The following is a 27,048-nucleotide window of genomic DNA, read 5'->3' on the forward strand; positions in this document are numbered from 1 at the left end:
ATGTAATATATTTGCATTCCATAGTATCTGATGTTCCATTATTACAATCTTCCTGACAAACATATTGTTCTTTGTTAATAAATAGGAAACTCTGGAAGAGTTCAAGAAAGAATCCAATGACAGTAACAGACCGAGATTGCTGCTTTCAGCTGCAGTGGCATCTGGGATAAGAAATATTCAAGCAGGCTATGAGATAGAGAAGATTTCTGAGTATGTACTAACTGTTTATGTGAAGTACCTTTTGCAAATGATGCTGTTTTCATTACACTCTCCCCCCCCCCCCCCCCCCCGAAAAAATATGAACTGTACTCCTGACAGTAATAACTGGGAGATTGAATAAAGGCCACTTCATTGCAGTAATAAATGATGCAATGTTTCAAACTTCAGGGACAGGAGACAAGTCAGGTGGCTCGTCTGCACCAAGGGGTAAATGTGGTGCAATAAATCAACCGACAAGGTCATTTAAGCTGGAGCACAAATGGATTTAAGGAACAATTAGATTCACTTTTAAAGATGGAAGGCATTGAAAGGTATCACCAGAAGCCAGGAGCCTAGGTTGGATTTCTGACAAAAGGCAGTTTTCATGGATATTCTGCCACTTTCCTCATTCTCATCATGTGAGTCAGGAATAAATTACAGAGCAGGAACAGATTGCTCTCCCTCATCAGAGTTCACCTGTGGTTAGATCCGGGTAGTAGGTATTTAGTTCCTTCCGTACATTTCCCAACACCCTATTTTTGTTTTGTACAGGCATTTGGATTTTATCGGTGTGATGACTTATGAATTCCACGGTCCGTGGGATCCTAAAACTGGACCAAATAGCCCTCTTTACAAGAGTTCCACAGACTATAATGATGACAAATACTTTAATGTCGTACGTATAAAGAATAAAACTATTACCTTCTCATCTTTCCATTTTTCTCAAGGTCTCTTGAATTACTAATGCAAATTTATGAACTTAATTCAAATAAGATGTCTTCCTTGTAGGAGTTTGCTTCAAACTACTGGAAAGAAAATGGTGTCCCTGCAGAAAAACTGTTGGTTGGATTTCCAACTTATGGCCGTACCTTTACACTCTGTTCACCTGATAGCAAGCCTGGCACTGCAGCATGTGGCCCCGCAGCACCGGGGAATTGTACTAAAGCAGCTGGAATTTTAGCATACTATGAGGTATGGTTTAATGCTTCATGCAAAAAGTTATGTCAACACGTTACATTACTGCAGGTACAAAACAAAACTATTGTGTTAGAAAAATAAAGGCAGTTTTAAGGGATTTATATTTGTATTGGTAAATATTAGAAATAAGGTATAGTTTTAAGTGGGTTTAATTTAATGTTTCTGTGCATGGAAGGGTAAAACCTACAGTTATATTCATGCTGGACAAAGATGTTTGTATGTGTGAGGGTTGGATAAGTTCCATTTGTGTTCCTGTTGTGCTTAGAGCGGGCTGCAGCATGAAGAACAAATAAAGCAGCAGTGGTTGCTTAGTTACAGGGGCCTTGTAAAGTAGAGTAGCTTTTAAGTTTTAGTTTAGCTAATTTGATTCCAGTTGAAGATAGGTAAAGAGCGAAAACGCAGCTCTAGCAGCTCTGCTAGAATCAGTGGTTTTAGGAGGCTAAAGAGGGAACATATCTCTCAGCCTTGCTAGAAGAAAAGCCATACAATGGAGTCAAAAGCAAATTACTGCGATGCCAGAATCTGAAACAAAAACAGAAAATACTGAATAATGACAGCATATGTGGAGAGAGAATGGAGCTAAAGTTTCGAGTCTGGATGACTCTTCGTCATATTATGGAGTACTGGTTAAGAAAACAGATGTTTTCAGAATTCCAAAGTCCAGCTAGTTAAAAAAACTAGAGAAAATAAGAGAAGTGTCCAAGACGTCTGGAGCTAAGGGAACAGTGATAAAGGTTTTGTTCAGAGTAATTCAAGGAAGATTAAACAACGTGTTCCGAGTTAAAGAGACAATTGCAGTAACCAGATTTAAAGTGGGACAGCAGCCTTCAAATGTAAAACAAACTTCTGATGCCATTTTAAGACAGTCTGGAAATCAAAAGTTAAAACAACTGTGAGCAGTTTGCACAGCACTCAAGGCAAAGAAACCCTAAAGGTGTTGATGTAAAATTCTGGACTGGATTCACTATCACAAGTGGAGTGAAAACTTTGTTTAAAAATGTAATTTGGAAAACCTGGTTTGGATTTCGGAATGGAAAGCATTATTCTGAGAGAGGGTTTTAAAGTATGTTTTTTGAATATGGAAACTCCCATGTGACTGCCATCTGGGAGATTCTGAGGAGAAATCGATTAACTTGGGTACGGAGCAGAGAGTGCATTTGACCACAGCCAATTGTGCTTAAAGGGACTATGTGTTAATGAGAACATTGTAGCTTAAGATGTACTTTGTAATCCGTTTTGCTCTTAAAATATGTGTGTAATTGTTAAGCTAAGGGAGGAATAAAGAAGTATTGTATCACAATTCAATTTTTTCATGTGTAATAGTTTCTCTTTTCTTGTTGTTAAAACTAATTAGTGGTCCTGTTGTCTCTTGCTCCACGTTATATTTTTAAAAAGTAAACGTTAGTCTTTTGAACTAGGACTCCATTCTGGGATCTTGTCGTCCAGTTATAACATCAGCTGGGATTATAACAGTAGCACATATCAATTCACCATGACTGTTACAAATTACAACCCAATTGCCAGTTGAAGGAAACTGCTGATACCAGAGTCACTCCAAGTCAGGAGAGTTCTTGAGTCTTAACTTCTCAAGAGTCTGCAGATGAGGAATTAGATTCAGTCAGCAGATTTAGCCAGGAAGGAACTCAAAAATGGACTTAGGAGAGCTAGAAGGGGGCATGAAAAAGCCCTGGCGGGAAGGATTAGGGAAAACCCCAAGACGTTCGACACTTATGTGAGAAATAAGAGGATGATCAGAGTGAGAGTAGGGCCGATCAGGGATAGTGGAGGGAACTTGTGCCTAGAGTCTGAAGAGATGTGGGAGGCCCTAAATGAATACTTTGCTTCAGTATTCACTAGTTAGAGGGACCTTGTTGCCCATGGGAACAGTGTGAACCAGGTTAATAGACTCGAACAGGTTGATATTAAGAAGGAGGATGTGCTGGAAATTTTGAAAAGCATCAGGCTGGATAAGTCCCCTGGGCCTGACGGGATATTCCCAAGGTTACTACGGGAAGTGAGGGAGGAGATTGCTGCGCCGTTGGCGATGATCTTTGCATCCTCACTCCACTGGAGTAGTAGCGGATGATTGGAGGGAGGCGAATGTTATTCCCCTGTTCAAGAAAGAGAATAGGGAAATCCCTGGGAATTACAGGCCCATCAGTCTTACGCCTATGGTGAGCAAAATATTGGAAAGGATTCTAAGAGATAGGATTTATGATTATTTCAAAAAACATAGTTTGATTAAAGATAGTCAGCATGGTTTTGTGAGGGGCAGGTCATGCCTCACAAGCCTCATTGAATTCTTTGAGGATGTGACGAGACACATTGATGAAGGTCGGGTAGTGGATGTGGTGTATATGGATTTCAGTAAGGCACTTGATAAGGTTCCCCATGGTAGACTCATTCAGAAAGTTAGGGGACATGGGATACAGGGAAATTTGGCTGTCTGGATACAGAATTGGCTGGCCAAAGAAGACAGCAAGTGGCAGTGGATGGAAAGTATTCCGTCTGGAGGTCGGTGACCAGTGGTGTCCCGCAAGGATCTGTTCTGGCATCTCTGCTCTTTGTGGTTTTTATAAATGACTTGGATGAGGAAGTGGAAGGGTGGGTTAGCAAGTTTGCCGATGGCACGAAGGTTGGTGGACTTGTACATAGAACATAGAACTGTACAGCACAGTACAGGCCCTTTGGCCCACGATGTTGTGCCGAACTAGTCTGAAACTAAGATCAAATCAACCTATTCCCAATCATTCTAGTGCACTCCCATGTTCCTATCCAATAATCGCTTGAAAGTTCCTAAAGTGTCCGACCCCACTACCATAGTTGGGAGTGCGTTCCATGCCCCAACCACTCTCCGAGTAAAGAACCTACCTCTGACATCCCCCCTATATCTTCCACCATGAACTTTATAGTTATGCCCCCTTGTAACAGCTACATCCACCCAAGGAAAATGTCGCTGAACGTCCACTCTATCTATCCCTCTCATCATCTTATACACCTCAATTAAGTCACCTCTCATCCTCCTTCGCTCTAATGAGAAAAACCCGAGCTCCCGCAACCTTTCCTCATAAAACCTACCCTCCAATCCAGGCAGCATCCTGGTAAATCTCCTTTCCACCCTTTCCAATGCTTCCACATCCTTCCTATAATGAGGTGACCAGAACTGCACACAATACTCCAAATGTGGTCTAACCAAGGTCTTGTACAGTTGCAACATAACCTCAAGGCTCTTAAACTCAATCCCCCTGTTAATAAATGCTAACACACGACAGGCTTTCTTCACGGCTGTCCACTTGGGTGGCAACTTTTAGAGATCTATGGACATGAACTCCGAGATCTCTCTGCTCCTCCACATTCTTCAGAACCCTGCCGTTAACCCTGTAATCTGCATTCAGATTTGTCCCACCAAAATGAATCACCTCACACTTATCAGGGTTAAACTCCATCTGTCACTTTTCAGCCCAGCTCTGCATCCTATCAATGTCTCTTTGCAGCCTACAGCAGCCCTCCACATTATCCACTACTCCACCAATCTTGGTGTCATCAGCAAATTTACTAACCCAACCTTCAACTCCATCATCCAAGTCATTGATAAAAATCACAAATAGCAGAGGACCCAGCACTGATCCCTGTGGTACACCCGCAGGTGACTGGTCTCCAGCCAGAAAATTTACCATCTCCCACCACCCTCTGTCTTGTATGTGATAGCCAGTTACTGATCCAATCCGCCAAATTTCCCTCTATGCCACGCCTCCTTACTTTCTGCATGAGCCGACCATGGGGCACCTTATCAAACGCCTTACTAAAATCCATGTATGCGACATCAACTGCTCTACCTTCATCTATGTACTTAGTTACCTCAAAGAATACAATCAAACTTGTGAGGCAAGACTTACCCCTCACAAATCTGTGCTGACTATCCTGGATAAAGCTGTATCTTTCCAAATGATCATAAATCCTATCCCTCAGGACCCTTTCCAATAATTTACCGATGACCGAAGTGAGACTAATCAGCCTATAATTCCCAGGGTTATACCTATTCCCTTTCTTGAACATGGGGACAACATTTGCCTCTCTCCAGTCTTCTGGCACTATTCCTGTAGACAGTGAGGACATAAAGATCAAAGCCAAAGGCTCTGCAATCTCATCCCTCACCTCCCAAAGAACCCTAGGATATATCCCATCCGGCCCATGGGACTTATCTATCCTCAGGCTTCTCAAAATTTCTAACACATCTTCCTTCCGAATATCTCCCTCCTCCAGCCTGTATCGTACTATCCTCATCAACAACATGGCCCCTCTCCTTTGTGAACACTGAAGAAAAGTATTCATTTATGGCCTCTCCTATATCTTCAGACTCCAGACACGTTCCCACTAGTGTCTTGACCGGCCTTAACTTCATCTTGGTCATTCTTTTATTCCTCACATAAGTGTAAAAAGCCTTGGGGTTTTCCTTGATCCTACCCGCCAAGGGCTTCTCAAGCCCCCTCCTAGCTCTCTTAAGCCCTTTCTTGAGCTCCTTACTAGCTATCTTGTATCCCTCAAGTGCCCTAACTGAACCTTGTTTTCTCATCCTTACATAAGCCCCCTTCTTCCTCTTGACAAGACATTCAACCTCTTTTGTAAACCATGGTTCTCTCACTCGACCATTTCCTCCCAGCCTGACAGGGACATACCTATCAAGGACACGCAGTATTTGCTCCTTGAACAAGCTCCACATCTCAATTGTGCCTATCCCTGACAGTTCCTGTTTCCATCTTAAGCTCCCCAATTCTTGCTTAATCACATCATAATTACCCTTCCCCCAGTATTAAACCTTGCCCTGCCATATGTTCCTATCCCTCTCCATTGCTATAGCGAAAGTCACCGAATTGTGGTCACTATCTCCAAAGTGATCTCCCACAACCAAATCTAACACTTGGCCCAGTTCATTACCCAGTACCAAATCCAATGTGGCCCCGCCTCTTGTCGGTCTATCCACAAATTGTGTGAGGAAACCCTCCTGCACACACTGGATAAAAACAGCCCCATCCAAACTATTCGAATTATAGTGGTTCCAATCAATATTTGGAAAGTTAAAGTCACCCATGACAACTACCCTGTGACTACTGCACCTATCCAAAATCTGCATTGCAATCTTTTCCTCCACTTCTCTGTTCCTGTTTGGGGGCCTATAGAAAACTCCTAACAAAGTGACCGCTCCTTTCCTATTTCTAACTTCAGCCCACACTACCTCAGTAGACAGATCCTCCTCAAACTGCCTTTCTGCAGCCGTTATACTATCCTTGATTAACAATGCTACTCCTCCACCTCTTTTACCACCTTCCCTAATCTTACTGAAACATCTAAACCCCGGAACCTCCAACAACCATTCCTGCGCCTGTTATCTCCGTAATGGCCACAACATCGTAGTCCCGGGTACCAATCCATGCTTCAAGCTCACCAACCTTATTCCTGATGCTCCTCACATTGAAGTAGACACACTTCAAACCACCTTCATGCCTGTAAGTCCACTCTTGTGACCTTGGCACCTTCCTCAGTACTGCACTACCCACAACTTCCTGAACTCCAGCAATGCTATCTCCTGGACTACTAATCAGTTTCCCATCCCCCTGCCAAATTAGTTTAAACACCGCCGAAGAGCTCCCAGGATATTGGTGCCCCTCTGGCTCAGATGCAAACCGTCCTGTTTGTACAGGTCCCACCTTCCCCAGATTGTGCTCCAATTATCCAAGTAACTGAAACCCTCCCTCCTACACCATCCCTGTAGCCACGTGTTTAACTGCACTCTCTCCCTGTTCCTCACCTCGCTAGCACGTGGCACTGGCAGCAAACCAGAGATGACAACACGGTCTGTCCTGGCTCTCAGTTTCCATCCTAGCTCCCTGAATTCCTGTTTTACACCCCGTCCCTCTTCCTACCTATGTCGTTGATACCGATGCGTACCACGACTTGTGGCTGCTCCCCTCCCCCTTAAGGATCCTGAAAACACGATCAGAGAGATCACGGACCTTGGCACCTGGGAGGCAACACACCAACCGTGAGTCTCTGTCGTTACCACAGAACCGCCTATCTGTCCCTCTAACTATAGAGTCTCCAATAACTAATGCTCTCCTGCTCTTCCCCTTCCCTTCTGAGCCACAGGGACAGTCTCAGTGCCAGAGACCTGGTCACCCTGGCTTCCCCCCCCCCCGCGAACAGTATCCAGAACGGTATACCTGTTAGTAAGGGGAACAACCGCAGGGGAACCCTGCACTGACTGCTTCCTCCCCCCTCCTTTTAAACATCACTCAGCTCCCTTCATTCTTAGGAGTAACTAAATCCCTGTAGCTTCTATCTATAACCGACTCTGTCTCCCGAATGATCCTCCGTTCAGCCAGCTCCAGCTCCAGTTCCCTAACACGGTCTTTGAGGAGCTGGAGATGGTGCACTTCCTGCAGGTGAATTCAGCAGGACCACTGACGATGTCCCTCACCTCGAACATCCTGCAGGAGGAACATTTCGCTGCCCTCTCTGCCATCCCTTCCATTTATTCACTTGACAATTACAGAGAGAAAAAAGAAAGTTTACCTGATTTTCACGCTCCCCACAGGTTAGAGGTGGTGGAAGGGTGGAGAGGGGAAAAGGAAAGAAAAGCTGGCCTCACCGACTCACCGCACAATCTTTTGTTTTTTGGTTAGAGGAGGAGGATGGGTGGGAAACACTACCTGTGTAGTGTCTCGGGTTTAACCACTGTCTGAAATATATTAGGTCTAGAAACTCACCCGACAGCAGCTTTCCACAATTCACTCCCCGCAACAGCCAATCAGCGTCGCCGCTCTGCCGCCCTCTGCAGGATTCTTGCCTCAACTTCTCCCCACAGTCTATCCTCACTGAGAGCTCCTTCCAGTCGCAGTGACTGCACCTGAGGCACATCACTCCCCGCAACAGCCAATCAGCATCGCCGGAGATAGTGTTGAGGGTTGAAGGTTACAACAGGACATGGACAGGATGCAGAGCTGGGCTGAGAAGTGGCAGATGGAGTTTAACCTTGATAAATGTGAAGTGATTCATTTTGGAAGGTCGAATTTGAATGCTGAATACAGGGTTAAAGGCAGGATTCTTGGAAGTGTGGAGGAACAGGGGGATCTTGGGGTCCACATACATAGATCCCGAAAAGTTGCCACCCAGGACGATAGGGTTGTTAAGAAGGCATATGGTGTGTTGGTTTTCATTAACAGGGGGATTGAGTTTATGAGCCGCGAGGTTTGTTGCAGCTTTATAAAACCCTAGTTAGACCAGACTTGGAATATTGGGCGCGATTCTCCGCTGCCCACGACGGGTCGGAGAATAGCGGGAGGGCCTTCCCGACAATTTTCACGGCCTCCCGCTATTCTCCCCCCTTCCGGCCGCCCCCCGACATGAATCCTGCTCGCCGTTTTTTACGGCGAACAGCGATTCTCCGCAGGCCGATGGGCCGAATACCGCAGAGTTTACGGCCGTATTCACACCTGCTTTCAGCGTTCGTGAAAACGGTCGCAAAGTGCCCGTCCCGGACAACCATGACACAAGGGTGGCATGGGCCTGCGATCAGTGGGCACCGATCGCGGGCAGCGGGTCCGACACCCGCGCACTATTTATTCTTCCGCCGCCCCGCAGGATCAGTCCGCGGGGCGGCTGAGGGGCATGACGGCCCGCGCATGCGCGGGTTTGACGCGTCTGCGTGATGACGTCATTCGCGCATGCGCGGGTTGGAGCCGTCCAACCCGCACATGCGCGGCTGACGCCATCGTGCGCGTCAGCCGCCGTGACTCTTGGCGGGCGGAGTTAGCGACGTTCGCTAACTCCGCGTCGCCGTGATTCCCCTGGCCCCGATACTAGCCCCGCCCGGAGGGGGAGAATCGGGTCCCGGGACGGAGCTCCGAGGCTGGCGTAAAACACGGCCAGTTTCACGCCAGCCTTCACGGCACGCCGGATTTGCGGAGAATCGCGCCCATTGCGTCCAGTTCTGGTCGCCTCATTATAGGAAGGATGTGGATGCTTTGGAGAGGGTGCAGAGGAGATTTACCAGGATGCTGCCTGGACAGGAGGGGATGTCTTATGAAGAAAGGTTGAGGGAGTTGGGGCTTTTCTCACGGAAACGAAGAAGGCAGAGAGGTGACTTGATAGAGGTGTACAAGGTGATGACTGGCGTGGATAGAGTGGATAGCCAGAGACTTTTCCCCAGGGTGGAAATGTCTGTCACAAGGGGACATAATTTTAAGGTGATTGGAGGAAGGTATAGGGGAGATGTCAGAGGTAGGTTCTTTACACAGAGAGTAGTGGGGTGTGGAATGCACTGCCAGCAGAGGTGGTGGAGTCAGAGTCATTAGGGACATTTAAGCAACTCTTAGACAGGTACATGGACAGCAGTAAATTGAAGAGGTGTAGGTTAGGTTGATCTTAGATTAGGATAAATGCTCGGCACAACATCCTGGGCTGAAGGGCCTGTACTGTGCTGTACTGTTCTATGTTCTATGAACAATTGGCCTCTGAGCAAAGATCATGCCAACTACCACAATGTCCAGGCTCCCCGTATCTTTGCCTGTGAACAATCTGCCAACATACTAAATCCCTAACAGAATATTTATCATAATTGCATTCCACATTCCTCTTCAATAAAAAACACAGTAAGAATATCCCATGTGCTATAGTAAATGCCATGTGCCACACAGACAGTCACCCAAGGTCGGAACTGCACCTGGGCCCCTGACGCTGTGAGGCAACAGTGCTAATCACTGTGCCACCGTACCGTCCTTGATTAATCGCAATCCCCCAAACTCAAGTGAATACAACTTGCATTCATGTTTTACCTTTCACCACTATAGGATGTCACTAAGAGCTTAATGGCCAACAAACCCGCAGCTTTAACTTGACACCATTTTATTGGTATCCAAAGGCATTTATGACGAGCCTCTCCTTTTAAACACATGGCATGGTACTAAAATGTGCACATTTTTGTGAACAGATATGTGATTTTCTGAAAGGCGCCAATAAAGAGTGGATGGAGGAGCAGGAGGTTCCATATGCATACAAAGATGACGAGTGGGTTACTTATGACAATTTGAAGAGTTATGAGAAAAAAGTATGTATTTAATAATTATCTTCTGCTATGTTTACTAATTGTACATAATACATCCAGCTGGACTGTACAGTGTATAAAGTTGGCTTCACAGTTGGGTTAGATATAGATTTCATCAAATAGCTAGGATGACACTGAATACAGAGCTTTGATTTGATACAATTGTATTAGTTTCCAAAGGCATTTTTGACAAGATTCTCCTTTTAACTGCGTTTACATTTTCTGTAAAGTTGGCCTGAAAGCTTTTCTGTGCAATCATAGTGAACAATTTGCTATTTGGAAACTCCCAGCCTCTTAGCTTTAAATCCTTTCCTAAAGGCGTGTCCATGGCACTCAGTACTGGCCAAGTGCCCGGACATCATGAGTAAGCCTAGAGTGAGCAGTCTGTGCTCATATGCAGCAACCTGGACAACGTACAGGTGTAACATAGAACATAGAACAGTACAGCACAGAACAGGCCCTTCGGCCCTCGATTTTGTGCCGAGCAATGATCACCCTACTCAAACCCACGTATCCACCCTATACCCGTAACCCAACAACCACCCCCCCACCCCGAACCTTACTTTTTAGGACACTACGGGCAATTTAGCATGGCCAATCCACCTAACCCGCACATCTTTGGACTGTGGGAGGAAACCGGAGCACCCGGAGGAAACCCACGCACACACGGGGAGGACGTGCAGACTCCGCACAGACAGTTTGGACTGATAAATGGCAAGTAACATTCATGTCACACAGGTGGCAGGCAATGGCCACTTAAACAAGAGAGAATCTAACCATCCCACCTTGACATTCAATAGCATTACCATCGCTAAATCCCTCACCATAAATATCCTGGGGATTACCAGTGACCAGAAACTGAGTTGGACTATCCATATAAATACTGTGGCTACCAGAGCAGGTCAGAAGGTGGGAATTGTGAGGTAAGCAACTCACCTCCTGACTCCCCAAAGTTTGTCCATGTCACAAGTCAGGTATGTAATGGAGTAGTCTCTATTTATGTGAATGAGTACAGCTTCAAGAACATTCAAAAAGCTTGGCACCATACAGCGTAAAGCAGCTCGCTTGACTGGCACTCATCCGCCACCTTCAACATCCACTCCCTCCACCACCAAGTGCAGCAGCACGTACCAATTACAAGATGCAACGTAGTAACTCACCACAGCTCCTTCGACAGCAGCTTCCAAACCCGCCACTTCTGCCATATACAAGAACAAAGTCAGCAGGTGCATGGGAAAACCACCACCAAGCCACTTGCTATCCTGACTTGGAAATATATCGCTGGTCCTTCACTGTCACTGGGTCAAAACCCTGGAACTCCCTTCTCAACACCATTGTGGGTGTACATACAGCACGTGGACTGCACTCACCACAACCTTCTCAAGGGTCATTAGGGATGGGCAATAGAAATACTGGTCTCCATCCCATGGAATAATTTTTAAAAGTTCATTTGGGGCAACATCACAACAGAGATTGAGAGATTTTTGTGAGGCAAGGATATTAAGAGTTATAGAACGAAAGCATATCGTTGGAGTTAAGATATTAGGTCAGCATGATCTAATTGAATGACAGAGCAGGCTTGACGGGTTGAATACAAATCGCTATTCCGATGGGCAAAACCTAACGCTGGCGGGATTTTACGGTCTTGTCAAACTCCGTGGCCTTTCAAACAGCTCACTGCATTTTACAGCCCCACTGTCACCACGTTAGAGACGTCAAACTCCACCCCTCTTTCTCAAATTCACACAAATACTCGTAGTTTCCACAAAGCATCACAAAATGTAATAGAACCTTTGGATTTGATTTTCCGTCGACACTCTCAGGAACAAGCACGTATCACCAAACCGCTGCCTGACTGGATCCTGGAAACATTCTGGTTTATATGACTGGGTTCCATGACAGGCTGTGCATTTATTTGCTGTGGTATCTTGGAAGCATCTGACTAATTTTGTACCACAATGTAGTTGAAATGAAAACTATCAATTTAACTATTTACAATGATCTTGTGAAGTAACAACAGTCCACTGGTGCATAATACCACCATTAAATTTAAAATAATGTTTCAAATTATTTTCATATAGGTGGAATGGTTGAAGAATAATAGTTTTGGTGGTGCGATGGTTTGGACAATCGACATGGATGATACTAAAGGTACTTTCTGTAACCAAGGAAAAACACCTCTTATTAATAAGCTGAAGAATATGCTTTCTTCAAATTCGAAAGCTGAAGATGATTCATCAGGTAATTACATTTAATACAACAATTCCGAACCAGGTAAATATACATTACTTTGGAATATAGAAGACTTTCTTTATTCTATAATCGTGAATATTTTCATGATCTTCACTATATAAAGATTTCTGAAACACTGCACATTACATGGAGCGGCACAGTGGTTAGCACTGCCGCCTCACAGCGCTGAGCACCCTGGTTCGATCCCACTGTCAGGTGGATGTACCTTTAAGAAATGGGTGTTCATCAAATAGCTGTAGTGATGTCAGTGTGTGGGTGGAGCAGGGCTGTCTGTTTTTCACTTTCGTTTTTGAGCTGACAGCTGCAGTGTGTTTTAGTTTCGTTTTCAGAGGTGGATAGCTGCATTCAAAGCAAGCAGCTGTTTTATGATCTCTCTTTCTACAAGCTAAGGAATGTCTCCAGATCATTGATTATTTCTAAGTAGTACCTGTTTCTGTAGAGTATTTAAACCTGCTGTCTTTATTTTAGAAAGGATTTGACTTATGGATGTTGTTTGGGAAGTTATTAAGGGTTACCTATAGAATATTGTATTTGCGAAAGTATCAGTGTTTGTAGTTGATAATATTTTTACTGTGGGTTTATAAAATGTTAACTTGATTCATAGAATAAACATTGTTTTGTTTTAAACATACTTTAGATCTCTGTTGCACCACACCTGTAAAGTGGGCCCTTGTGCTCCCCATGACCAAAATCTATTTAAAGTTGTGGGTCAGGTGAACTCCATGATATACTTTGGGGTTCTCTAAACCCTGGCCCATAATACCCAGCCCCTGGTCACTGTCCGGGTGGAGTTTGCACATTCGCCCCGTGTCTGCGTGGGTCTCATTCCCACAACCCAAAAATGTGCAGGGTCGGTGGATTGGCCAAGCTAAATTGCCCTTGATTGAAAAAAAAATATTGGGTACTCTAAACACTTTTTTAAAGTCTTTACATGGACTGAAGAAAACAAACAGCATAATAGAATCTGAGGCAGTCACATTCTGAAAACTACCATTCCTTCTCCTGTAAATACAAAATTGTTTCACACTGTAAATACCTCAAATATGTTTGCTTCTTCTCCTCCCCCGACACACGCTGTTCAAAACCATTTTATCCACTTGTTATTTTCTCTGAACTTTCCCTTTTTAATTGAACCCATTCTGCACATTGTTAGTAATTAATAAACTTAATGTTCCTTTGTCTTTTAAGCTATCACTGGTATTCCACAAACTAATTAACTACTCTTGCTTTTCTGCCAATTATTTGGTTTGCTTTTCCTTCTCGTTTTACTTGATCCTACTTCTGTTTACTTGCTTTGTATTTCCTGGTCTTTCACCTGTCATTTCTACATTAATTTAAATCACACCATTTTTAAACGCCCACATTCCTGCTTGCCATAATCACTTATTTCAAATTCTATTTTATTCACGATCTGTTTAACCAATTGATGCAATAAAGATCTGGAGGAGAGTAAAGTATAAATAAATAAATGTTAATTATTAAACCTCTTTGGGCCACCATAATACCTGGAATACATAGAACATACAGTGCAGAAGGAGGCCATTCGGCCCATCGAGTTTGTACCGACCCACTGAAGCCCTCACTTGCACCCTATCCCCGTAACCCAATAATCCCTCGTAACCTTTTTGGACACTAAGGGCAATTTAGCACGGCCAATCCACCTAACCTTTGGAGCACCCAGAGGAAACCCACACAGACAAAGGGAGAACGTGCAGTCTCTGCACAGACAGTGACCCAGCAGGGAATCGAACCTGGGACCCTGCCGCTGTACAGCCACAGTGCTATCCACTTGTGCTACCGTGCTGCCCAATGCTTGTTTATAAATTACTGCAAAAAAACATTAAACCTAATTGGCCTGGATTTTGCACTGTCCACAAAGGAGAGAAATAAAAGACAGAGAAAGGACCAAAAAGTTACTTACTTTCTTGAAATATTACCCATTCATTTTATTTTGTAGGAATGAGACCTCACAGTTGTCAAATTACTTTTGCAGAGTAAAAAGGGTTATTCAGCAATGATTATCAATTTTGATAACTCGCTTACTACAGGACGCGTCAGGCCCACCTTCTTAGCAATTTCTGGAAAGGGAATTAGTGTAAAAGTACTGCGCTATCGTGTTGTTGCAATCATTTTGATGCAGAGTCACATGGTGAGGACTGAAGCAGAATACCCAGCGGAAGTTCAGAGATCTCAAGACAGCAATTTCCGGGTTTACATGTTTGATTGTGCATGTACATACTTCAGAAGTTGCTATCATATTTCCTCTATTATAATGCTGAGGACCTCATGTGTTGCCATCGTACATTCTGGACCAAAGTTACATTTGTGGGAAAAGTATTCAAATATTAAATATGAATTGACTCTGTCTCAACAACTAACAAAGTCCAATAAACATTAGATTTCTGAAAGTTATAAATTACACCAAATCCTAACATATTTGAGAGTATTTAGATGTAATAAATCACAAAAGACTAGAATACAGGTACAGCAAGTAGTTAGGAAAGTTAATGGAATTTTGTCAATTATTGTGCGGGAGTCAGTTACCAAAGTAGGGAGGTTATGCTTCAGTTGTACAGAGCATTGGTGAGACCATATCTTGAGTTTTGTGCACAGTACTGGTCTCCTTAAATAAGGAAAGATGTAAATAGCAGAATGCAAGCAGTTCAGCGAAGGTTTACCTGACTAAAACCAGGAATGGGCCCGTTATCTCATAAGGAAAGATTGGAGAGGTTAGGTTTGAATCCATTAGAGTTTAGAAGAGTAAGAGGCAACTTGATCAAAACCTTTAAGACCCTGAGGTGCATTGACAGGGTGAATGTGGAGAGGATGCTTCCTCTTGTGGTATAATCTAGAACTTGGGGGACACTGTTTAAAAATAAGGGGTTGCCCATTTAAAACAGAGATGAGGAGAATTTTTCCCTCTGAGGGTCGTGAGTGTCTGGAACTCTCTTCCTAAAAAGACAGTGGAAAGAGAGCCTTTGAATATTTTTCAGGCAGAGCTCGATAGATTCTTGATTAACAAGAGGGTGCAAGGTTATCTGGGGTAGCTGGGAATGTGGGGTTGAGGTTACAATCAGATCAGACAGGATCGTATTGAATGGTGGGGCAGGCTTGAGGGGCTGAGGCCTATTTCTGCTCCTAATATATCTTTTTCTTACATACGTATATATTAATAGGTGACTAATGAAGAAAATACTTGCATCAAACAACGCTTTAACATTTTCTTCCGACATCTCAAAGCATTTAACAGCCCAGTGCGTCACTGTTCTTACACAGGAAAAGTAAAACTATTAAGCAACCAGTAACATGGTAGTTATACAGTAATCGCCCGTTATACTGCGCTCCGCAATACCGCGGTTCGCGATATACGGCGGGGGGCTTATGGACCCCAACTGTCAGCTTCCCTTTCCGGATCAAAGTGAGCCGGCCGCTGAAATTAACACTGCCGGCTGAAATTGACATTGCCGGCTGCTCCTCTCTCACTGAGATTCAGTGAGAGAGGAGCAGCTCACACAGCGTCCGGAAGTGGATAGTGCAGAGCTACAGCTGGTACCTCCATAGTGGTTGAGGTAGGGTGGGGGGGGAGGGGGTGGGGGGGAGGGGGTGGGGGTGGCGGTGTGGAGAAAGGCCTGAACTGCAGGGGTTTGGGACCGAGGAGAGATGCGACACCCCCCTGACACTTGTTCCCAAACCACCAAGTTGACAGCCCTGACACCTAAAACTGAATCCCAGCCTTGCCTTTGAAACTGACATGCAGCACAGGGTGCAAGCGCGTGCGGCAGATGGGGTGCAGACAGCAAGACCTTGTAAGTTCCTGGTAAGTCTCTGTGGGTTGTTTTAATTAGATCCACGATGGGAGTTTTAAATTTATTAAAAAATCTATGCATGCGCTTCCCATTGTGAGTCTACGGGGGTCTGACCTCTCCCCCCGCCCCCCGTAGACTCACAATGGGAAGCGCATGCATAGATTTTTAAATAAATTTTAAACCCCCATCGTGGATATCCACGGCTCGGATGCAACGCGGGTGGCTGTCTTGGACCCCAACACCCGCGTTATAAAGGGGGACTACTGTATTACTGGACTTGCCCCTTTGACCCGTCCCATTACTCCCCCTTTTAGCCTTGCAACATTAAACTAGTGCCATTTCTATCTCTCCTGCACTACCCTTTTATGCATCTTTCCGCCCTCCTTTAAATTGTTCAAAGCCTAGCCATTTCTAACTTCCCCTGATTCTGAAGAAAGGCCACAGGCCTGAAACATTAATCCTGGCTGCGATTCGGCGACCCTGTTGTGCCCGGTGCCAATCCGGTGAATCGCGCGCGGGTCCGGACCGATCGCTCCGCCAGGCACAACCTGGAGCCTAATTGCTCATTTAAATACCCAGAAGCCGGAGTCACCTGGGACTCAGCGTCTGTGCCTGGGAGACCTCACCAGAGCACCGCTGAGTGCTGACCCACACTAAGGTGGACCAGCCGTAACAACACCGGGGGAGGGGGCTCTCCCAGGCCGTTGGAGACCCCTAGGTGGTCAGGGAAAGGGCAGGGTGGCACTCTGTCACTCCTTCTGGCACATGGGTGCCGCGGCACTGCCAGGTTACCAGTGCCAAGATGCCAGGTTGGCATGCCGGGGTCAGGTCCGGGGAGTGGGGCATTGCCAAGTGGAGACGGGGTGGGGGGGGGGTCCTGGGGTTTCCCCCAATTGAGGGGGTCAAAAAAGCAGGAGGAAGGGCCTGAAAGGGGGGGGGGGGGAGAGAAAGATTGGGACTGCCGGACAGAATGGTGCCCCACCTGCAATGAGCCTTTCCCATTGACAGGAAATCCCTCAGAGCGGCCTCGACGGTGACGAACTCCCCGAGGCCAAACCAAAACAGCAAAGTGCTGTTGGATAGCGGGATGTCTCAGCGCTACAGCCGCCAGGAACACCCGCTAAACGCGGCGTTCAACCGACTTTAACTTCAGCCTGCTGGAGCACGTTTCTGTCCTCACAGATGCTGCATGATCTGATGGTATTTCCAGCATTTTTATTGTTATTTCAGATTTCCAGCATCTGTGCCATCATTTTGCTTTTGGATTGTTATTGTAATCCAAAGTGGGCAAAAAGCTAGAAATTGCCCAGCCTGACCAGGTTATCGCCAATCTTGCCTCTTCCCTGTGATGCTCCTAAATTCAACAATTGAAAGGGTTTCAATCCAGCTTTTCCCAGTTGTGGGATTACAATACAAAATTGCTTCTACTCTGTACTGATTTGGTGACTATGCTTATTGACAGTGGTATGAGAATAGAAAAATGTCACACAGATGAAATAAAATGCTCCTCAGTTTGGGATGTGGCACAATGATTTCAGAAAGTACTTAAGCATATGGGTGGCACAGTGGTTGGCACTGCTGCCTCACAGCCCCAAGGACTTGAATTCAATTCCGGCCTTGGGTCACTGTCTGTACGGAGTCTGCACATTCTCCCCGTGTCTGCGTGCGTTTCTTCCGGGTGCTCCGGTTTCCTCCCAAAGTCCAAAGATGTGTAGGTTACGTAGATTGGCCGAATTAAATTTCCCCTTAATGTTCAAAGATGTGTAGGTTAGGTGGGGTTACGGGGAATGGGCTGAGGTAGGGTGCTCTTTCAGAGGGTCGGTGCTGACACGATGGGTCAAGTGGCCTCCTTCTGCACTGTCGGGATTTTATGGATTCTAATTAAAAAGAGGAAATAGAAGATTTTGCCTCTCCAAACGCCTACCCCCTTTAAATCGTTCCTTAAAACAGTCCTCTAGGAGAACCTTTGTCTGAATATCTCTTTATGTAACTCAATACACTCTCCTGTGAAATATATTAGGATGTTTTGCCATTTAAAGGATGCCCTGTTATCGTCAGGAAAATGCGCAATTTAAGACATCATAAACGCTATCTTCTTTGTCAACTTCAATATATTCTTGTTTCTTCTTTCAGCCACAACTCCATTGCCAAGCTCTGCTGTCGATAATTCACCAGCAAATTCAAAGTCTTCCACCACCTGCCCCGATCTGGAATTCTGCCATGAGAAAAGTAATGGAAAGTATCCAGTTCCATGTGCTGTGGACAGCTTTTATCGATGTACCAACAAGAGCACCGACATAGAAACCTGCCCCAGGGGTACTTCCTATAACACTATTAGAGACAAATGCGTCTGGCCACCCAGGTTATTTCCAGCAATCGATTTAGCAGCCAACAGTTTTTGCAACAGCAAACCGGATGGTAACTATGCCATTCCAGTTCCCATCTATTATAAATGCACTGCAGGTGGAACACGGCTGAAGCAGTGCCCCTCTGATCTACTCTATAATTCAATTAGCAGAAACTGCAACAATGGAAATATGTTTGCTGACTTTGATGTGAACTTTTGCAGTAATAATCTTGATGGTAGCTACCCAATTCCAGGCAGACCAAACAAATTCTACCACTGCTCCAATAAAGATACCAACATAGGGAGATGTCCTAAGGGAAGTGTCTATAATAATTTATGTAAATGTTAAACACAGCTTTGTGAAGAACACGTCATTGTTGAATAAAGAACTGAAAAATTGCAACATTAAATAGATTTTATTAGAGACCATTCTAACACAAGACTTCCTTGGACTATTACATCATATTGCTTAAAATTTGAATTTCCAAACGTTATCCACACTCATCTTGGCCACTGTAAGATTGATTGTGATGTTCCTGCTGACCAACACTGGCACCTTGGTGATCAGCCACTAAATTTAATATCCTATCTTAAAATTCATCCGTTTTCCTCTCGACCCTAACAATTATGTTCGGGTTCTGCTAGGATCATTCGGCTCCTGGCTGCATTACAGCTTTGGTTCAAAAATGGACAAAAGAGCTGAATTGAAGGAGATGAGATGAGAGTGATCATCCTTGATGTCAGGACAGCATCTGACTGAGTATGGCATCAAGGAGCCCCAGCAAAATTAGAGTCAATGGGAATCAGGGGGTAAACTTGCCACTGGTTAACGATACCTAGCACAAAGGTAGGTGGGCGGCACGGTGATTAGCACTGCTGCCTCACAGCGCCAGGGACTCGGGTTCAATTCTGGCCTTGGGTCACTGTCTGTGTGGAGTTCATACGTTCTCCCCGTGTCTGTGTGGGTTTCCTTGCTCCGGTTTCCTCCCACAGTCTAAAGATGTGCAGGTTAGGTGGATTGACCATGATAAATTGCCCCTTGATGCGCAGGTTAGGTTACGGGACTAGGGCGGGGTGGGCAGGGGAGTATAAATGGATAGCTCATTCAAGAGGGTCGGTGCAGACTTGATGGGCCGAATGGCCTCCTTCTGCACTGGAGGGATTCTATGGTTTAGTTGTTGTTGGCCAATCATCTCAGCCCTAGGACATCACAGCAGGAATTCCTCAGGATAGTGTCCTCGGCTCCACCATGTTCAGCTGCTTCATCCATGACCGTACTCCATCATAAAGTCAGAAGTCTACATTTTCGCTGATGTTTTAAAAATCAATTTAGAGTACCCAATTTATTTTTTCCAATTAAGGGGCAATTTAGCGTGGCCAATCTACCTGCACATCTTTGGGTTGTGGGGGCGAAACCCACGCAGACACGGGGAGATTGTGCAAACTCCGCACGGACAGTGACCCAGAGCCGAACCCGGGTCCGTGGCGCCATAAGGCAGCAGTGCTAACCACACCGCCACCATGTGTGTGGGGATTGTACTGTGTAGGCAGCTGCAGCTTGTCAGCCTCCTGAGTGTCAATCACGGACCCAGCAAATCCTGCACCATTTTTCATTGGAATTGATTGTGGTCCACGTGGTGCCGATGCTAGCACCAGCACAGTCCCTGAATCGATCCAGGTTCGGCGCCAGTTTTGCTGTCATGAAAGTCCATGAATCTTGCCCCGTCGTCAACCCTTAGTCTCAGGAATGAAGAATCCAGCCCCTGGTGTATAACAAAATACCATCCAGGTCATAACACAATACCTCATTTCTTTAAGTGGATCTGACTGCATAATACACTTGGCATCTTCAGTGTACGAGTTTCTGCACCGACCCTCTGAAAGAGCCCAATTTGCAGGTATTGCACTGTCACCTCTGTTTTTTTAAAACACACAAAAAGTTGATGCAAAGTTTGCTAACACATAAATAAACTTATAATTCAATAACACTTTTCACATTCTTGGGACATCCAAAGCCAAACGAATGACTCTTGAATTGCAATCACAGTTGTTTTATGGGCAAAGACAATGGCCAATTTGAATACATCAAAGTTTTGCAGCTCAGTTAGCTGGACAGCTAGATCATGATGCAGAGAAAGGCCAGCAGCGTGGGTTCAATTCCCGTATCAGCTGAAGTTATTTATGAAGGCCTCGCCTTCCCGACCTTGCCTCCTGAGGTATGGTGATCTTCAGGTTGAATCACCACCAGTCAGCTCCCCCTGAAAGAAGCCGGTGGTCATCTGGGACTATGGTGGCTTTACTTACTTTTACAGACATGAAATACAGTACCTCTGGTGGTGTTGCCCGAGGTGCAAAATGTTGGTCAGAACATCTGAAGAACGCTTTAAATAATGCCATGGGAATTTCCACATTCACCCGAAAGGGAAACAGTATCTTGTCTAAAAACCGAGCACCTCCCACGATACAGAACTGCCTCAACTGCAGTGGTGTCAGCCTGACAGATATACTCAGACCCTGGAACAGGACTTTCTGATTCCAGAGGCAGTGTTATCGCAAATCCAATATTAATATTGGGTTTCTTTCTGGGTGGCGCAGTGGGTTAGCATTGCTGCCTCACGGCGCCGAGGTCCCAGGTTCGATCCCAGCTCTGGGTCACTGTCCGTGCGGAGTTTGCACATTCTCCCCGTGTTTGCGTGGGTTTCGCCCCCACAACCCAAAGATTTGCCGGCTAGGTGGATTGGCCAGGCCTTCAGATGGTTTCACAGTCGGCGCAACATCGAGGGCCGAAGGGCCCATACTGCGCTGTAATGTTCTATGTTCTAATTGCCCCTTAATCGGAAAAAATGAATTGGGTACTCTAAATTTAAAAAAACATATATTGGGTTTCCTTGGTCAGAAGAAATTAACTTTTTATTTTTACAAACTTGCTCTTTCAGTGCGGGCTTGCATGAAGACAGTGGTGTCATTCAAAATCTAGTGACATGGTCTGAATTGAATTGTTGTTGAAACATATTCAGTGGAATTCTCAGTCAGCAGTATTCATAAGAAAGTTTTGTTTTAAAAATACCAAAGCCAGCCAGCTGGCCAATGGGATTTCGCATTGTGGGCAGCCCCACGCCGTCGGGAAATCCCTGGGCGTGGGTGCGCTGACGGCGCAACAGAGAATCCAGACAGCGGAAAATCCCGACAGTGGAGAATCCCGACAGCGGAGAATCCCGTCCATGATACCTGCAGTCTGAACAGGATATTAAGATCATAACCCATATCCCATTTTGTTTCATGTTTCCCCCCCCCCCCCTCATTTATCTCGTATTTTCTATTACCGACAGCTCCTCTAGACATCTTTTATTTCTTTACTTGTTCTATTAGTTCTCCCGTTGGCTTTGCAACATAGAAAGCTTTTGTCATTTACTATCTCCTTCCCATCCAGCCAGTCAGACCTTCCCCGTTTGTTTCTCTTTCCACCTTTCACTTGCTCAAACCCTGTTACGTATCTAACCTGCCCCAGCTGTGAAAGGTCACAGTCCTGAATCTCAGCTCTTTTCCTATCTGCAGACAAGGTCAGGCCAGGTCCACATTTCTCGGTTTTTCTCTCCCCTGCTCCCCAGATTTCCAATCCACGGTATTTTGCTTTGGTATTCAGGTGGTAATGCTCTATGTAACAGTGAATTATTGGCTCAGTAAGATATCAATATAGCCACAAAGTGTATGGGAGGAATTCTACACAGTCTGTGACAGTGAAAAGTTAAACCGTCTTTTATTTGACACCCTGAGAAGTTTCATGATTTTTGATGTAGACATTTTGCCAAACCTTGTGGGCACATTGCTGATGAAAGACTCTAGATTATATTAAACTGTAGCATATTGTAATCGACCTTTGTTATTGGCCTTGTATTGAAGTCAAATTACTATATCCATACGAGACTTACGGCATCGGAATCTCGTATTCCCAGAATCCTTGGTGGATACAGGTTTCCCGCCCCGGGGGTGGGGAGACTCAAACGCTTCCGGTATAAAGCCAGCCACTCACTCAGCTGGGTATCGCCGAGTGCTGTGTATCTAGAGCTCCTAAAATAAACCTTAATTATTTCACTCAACTCAGTGTGTACTCGAAATACAGAACTGGCGATGAGGAGTAAACTTGGTCAACTATCGACGCTGAGGCCTTTCCAGCTCAGCTACCTCCTGGCATTCATATTGCAGCTAGGAGCCCGCTTCTCTTCGCCATGCCCATTTGGCCGACTATGCACCTTTCTAGCCAGGGCCGAGGATTGCGCCCAGAATACAGAACGCATCAGCTTTCGTTTTGTGCCAACAATATCGCAGTGGATGAGGTGTTAAACAGTGATCTTGCTGAGCACTTGGTGGGGGGGGGGGGGGGGGGGGGGGGGGGGTTGGAGGCCTATACTTCTGGGTTATCTGGAGCCTCACATACCTGCTGGTGCCGGACACCTGCACCTTTGACCTGCTTGTGGAGCTCGTCAGACATGGCATAACGAGCTCCGGGTGAGCCAGTCACCACATTCGTGACCCGAGTGCGGAAAACCACCGAATTTTGGTAATACAGGACTTTGCTGTCCGAGAGGGCGGCACGGTAGGATTGTGGATAGCACAATCACTTCACAGCTCCAGGGTCCCAGGTTTGATTCCGGCTTGGGTCACTGTCTGTGCGGAGTCTGCACATCCTCCCCGTGTGTGCGTGGGTTTCCTCCGGGTGCTCCGGTTTCCTCCCACAGTCCAACGATGTGCAGGTTAGGTGGATTGGCCATGCTAAATTGCCCTTAGTGTCCAAAATTGCCCTTAGTGTTGGGTGGGGTTACTGGGTTGTGGGGATAGGGTGGAGGTGTTGACCTTGGGTAGGATGCTCTTTCCAAGAGCCGGTGCAGACTCGATGGGCCGAATGGCCTCCTTCTGCACTGTAAATTCTATGTCTATGTTGCGCGATCGTCTTGCATCTGCAACGCGGAGGCACAACGGAGGCCTCTTGGCCGAGCCTTCCCTGAACCTATGACAGGCGCTGCAGATTTACTTGCCACGCGAGAGCGCGGAGCATTGGGTTCATGAGATACACCGGATGGGGGTAAACACCCTGGGACGCAATCCTTCCCATGGTGCCCTTTCACCCGGTCTGACAGACAGCGGGCCACGGGCTGTGGTCGCAAGGCTATCCACTGCAACGGGGACCCTCCCAGAATCCGCCAATGGCGATTCACTGCCATTGGAGACATGCGGCCGCCGGCCCCAGCATGACCGGAGACAAGAAGGGTCCCAGTAGTCTACGTACCCCAGCCAGTGAAGACATATAATGTAATCTTTATTAGTGTCACAAGTAGACTTACATTAACACTGCAATGAAGTTACTGTGAAAAGCCCCTAGTCGCCACATTCCGGAGCCTGTTTGGGTACACAGAGGGAGAATTCAGAATGTCCAATTCACCTAACAGCACGTCTTTCAGGACTTGTGGGAGGAAACCGGAGCATCCGGAGGAAACCCATGCAGACACGGGGAGAACGTGTAGACTCCGCACAGAAAGTGACCCAAACCAGGAATCTAACCTGGGACCCTGGAGCTGTGAAGCAACAGTGCTAACCACTGTGCTACCGTGCCACCCTATACGTGCCTAGAGCTAGAAACTTTCACTTGGACGACCCAGAAAGGACCGCGATGCAATTGCACTTCCTAGCGACACCCTGTGTAGCTTCCATTCATGTCCCCGTTCATGTGAACAGGCATATGCTGCGAATGGAGTTAGATACTGGGGCGATGTGGTCAAGGTGGCACAATGCACTTTCAACCACATCCAACGGGCCGTCCTGACCTTGGCTTTAACAGACACGCTGGCTCATTTGGCTACATACATAGGAAAGCAACTAGCGATGGCGGGGACGGCGTTGGCCTTATGGCCAGCAGTCAGCCCAACTACTTCTTATTGTGGTTCGAGGGGACGGCCCCAGTGTACAGGGGCGAGATTGGTTGCACCTCTTGCACCTCAACTGGCAACGTATTCTGCAGGTAGGGCCCGGTGGTTTGTGCGAAATGCTCGGGAAGTTCCCGGAGGTTTTCCAGCCCGGGCTGGGGACCATCAGAGGTGATGTGGCTAAAATCCAGATGGACCTGGTGGCTCAGCTGCGTTATTCCTGGGCATGCCCATTCCCTGTGCCTTGGTGGATGAGGTGGTTGCCGAACCTGACCAATTGGAGAGTCAGCGCATCATTCAGCCCAGTTGTCTTGGCGGGTTGTGCAATGTTTCAGCAGATCATGGAGATGATCCTGCTAGGTTGTCCGTGTGTCATGGTATACCTCAGTGATGCCCTGGTCACGGGAGCAACTGAAGAACCTGGAGGCAGAGCTGCGCTTATTTTTGGAGTTCGGGGTCAGCCCGCGACGGGCGAAGTACATGTTTTATGCCAAGGCGGTGGCCTGTTTAGGCTATCGCATGGACCGCGATGGGTTGACCAGTGGTGAAAAAGATAAGCCAGTTAACCCCTGCCCCAGCGGATACAACGGAACTCTGCCCATGTCTCAGCTTAGTAAATTATTATGGGAAGTTTGTCCTGAGCCTTGTGGCCGTACTGGCCCATCTGTATCTGCTCCGAAAGAAGCACCAGGACTGTTTCTGGGGTGCAACCCAGGAGGTGGCTTTCTGGCAAGTCAAGAGATGGCTGTCACCCTCCAGTGTGTTAAGGCACTATGACTCAGGCAAGCCTTTAGTCGCTACCTGCGATGCAACACCACTTCATCATCATTATGGACCACATCCTCTACTGAGCCTTTTTCGTGAGGACAAAGCGATCTCGCCCATTGCATCGGCACGCATCCAACACTGGACACTGCTATTGCCCACATATGCTATTGACCTGTTTTGATCATCTGCCAGGGACCCACACAGCATATGCAGTCGCACTGAGCCACTTGCTCCTGCCAACCGAGGCCTAGCCACCCCCTCAGACGGGCGAGGTCGTGGACTGTTAGGATATGGTTGGTCTGTTCTGTGTTTCTGTTTTAATTCCTGTGCTGCTGACTTCTTACTAGCTGCTGCCATACTGAAATCCTTTGCTTAAAACTAGACTTGAGGCAAAGTTGAAATACCCCTGGTCTAATGGATCAGGCCAGGGATTCACTTGGGGTTCTGTGGCAGAGCCCGTGATGTCAGTTTGATAGACTTGGCAGCAGTCAATCACCTCGGGCCTTGAACTGATTCCCTTTTGGGATTTGTGGGTTTTTTCAGAAACTTCTGGAACAGGAGACGCCAGCTTCATTTTGTCAGTTCTGAGAAGCAGCCCAGCTACAAAGTAGTTGGAAGATTCTCTCTCTCGCTTTGCCAGACGGTTTTAAAAGGCATCCCAGCCAGATCTGTGAAGGCTCACCTAGTGAAAGGACACAGACAGCAATTAGGTCTGTAAAAGGCACCTCCGGTGTACAAAAACAAGCAGTTTCTCACCAGGTTTGTAACCTTTTAATCCTGTCTGAAAGGCTGGGGAGAACCCAAACTGAAGACTCTGTCTGTAATATAATGGAGTTTCCGCACAGAAATCAGACAATGGGGAAAATCAGTGATTCCTCAGGCACGAAGCTGCAATAATTTCTCAGGGAGATGGGAGCTCCATCTGATGGTCAGCAGTCAGAATTGCATCAACTTGAATCTCCTGTGTAAAGCTCTGGTTGGAACTATACTGACCTGGATCTCCACATTTTTAAGATCCTTTCATACTTCTGCACTGTATGTTCAACGTATTCCAGGTAAGAACATAAGAACTAGGAGCAGGAGTAGGCCATATGGCCCCTCGAGCCTGCTCCGCCATTCAATGAGATCATGGCTGATCTTTTGTGGACTCAGCTCCACTTTACGGCCTGAACACCATAACCCTTAATCCCTTTATTCTTTAAAAAAACTATTTTTATCTTCAAAACATTTAATGAAGGAGCCTCAACTGCTTCACTGGGCAAGGAATTCCATAGATTCACAACCCTTTGGGTGAAGAAGTTCCTCTAAACTCAGTCCTAAATCTACTTCCCCATATTTTGAGGCTATGTCCCCTAGTTCTGCTGTCACCCGCCTGTGGAAACAACCTGCCCGCATCTATCCTATCTATTCCCTTCATAATTTTAAATGTTTCTATAAGATCCCCCCTCATCCTTCTAAATTCCAACGAGTACAGTCCCAGTCTAGTCAACCTCTCCTAGTAATCCAACCCCTTCAGCTCTGGGATTAACCTAGTGAATCTCCTCTGCACACCCTCCAGTGCCAGTACGTCCTTTCTCGGGTAAGGAGACCAAAACTGAACACAATACTCCAGGTGTGGCCTCACTAACACCTTATACAATTGCAGCATAGCCTCCCTGGTCTTAAACTCCATCCCTCTAG

General features: G+C 46.2%; 2 protein-coding genes across 6 annotated transcripts in view; one reads left to right on the forward strand and one right to left on the reverse strand.

The window, feature by feature from the left end:
- Window positions 1–19,085, forward strand: part of LOC119978660 (acidic mammalian chitinase-like) — a 35,592-nt gene extending 16,507 nt beyond the window's left edge. The window contains exons 6-11 of one of the 2 annotated variants that reach the window (XM_038820449.1): window positions 86–210; window positions 751–874; window positions 988–1,170; window positions 10,163–10,279; window positions 12,358–12,517; window positions 18,469–19,031. In XM_038820449.1, the coding sequence (XP_038676377.1) occupies window positions 86–210; window positions 751–874; window positions 988–1,170; window positions 10,163–10,279; window positions 12,358–12,517; window positions 18,469–19,031 (1,272 nt within the window). Of the gene's footprint in view, window positions 1–85; window positions 211–750; window positions 875–987; window positions 1,171–10,162; window positions 10,280–12,357; window positions 12,518–18,468 lie in introns of both variants that reach the window. The other variant, XM_038820448.1, reaches the window with a different exon arrangement.
- Window positions 1–27,048, reverse strand: part of LOC119978658 (cleavage and polyadenylation specificity factor subunit 6-like) — a 124,186-nt gene that overhangs the window by 21,358 nt on the left and 75,780 nt on the right. The window contains exon 11 of one of the 4 annotated variants that reach the window (XR_005463529.1): window positions 20,428–20,445. The exons of 2 other annotated variants lie outside the window; for them this stretch is intronic. The gene's annotated coding sequence lies outside the window, so the exon portion shown is untranslated. Of the gene's footprint in view, window positions 1–20,427; window positions 20,446–24,332; window positions 26,051–27,048 lie in introns of those variants that run through there. One more of the 4 variants, XR_005463527.1, reaches the window with a different exon arrangement.

The sequence above is a fragment of the Scyliorhinus canicula genome, chromosome 15 (assembly GCF_902713615.1).
Source record: "Scyliorhinus canicula chromosome 15, sScyCan1.1, whole genome shotgun sequence".
Taxonomy (NCBI): Eukaryota; Metazoa; Chordata; class Chondrichthyes; order Carcharhiniformes; family Scyliorhinidae; genus Scyliorhinus; species Scyliorhinus canicula.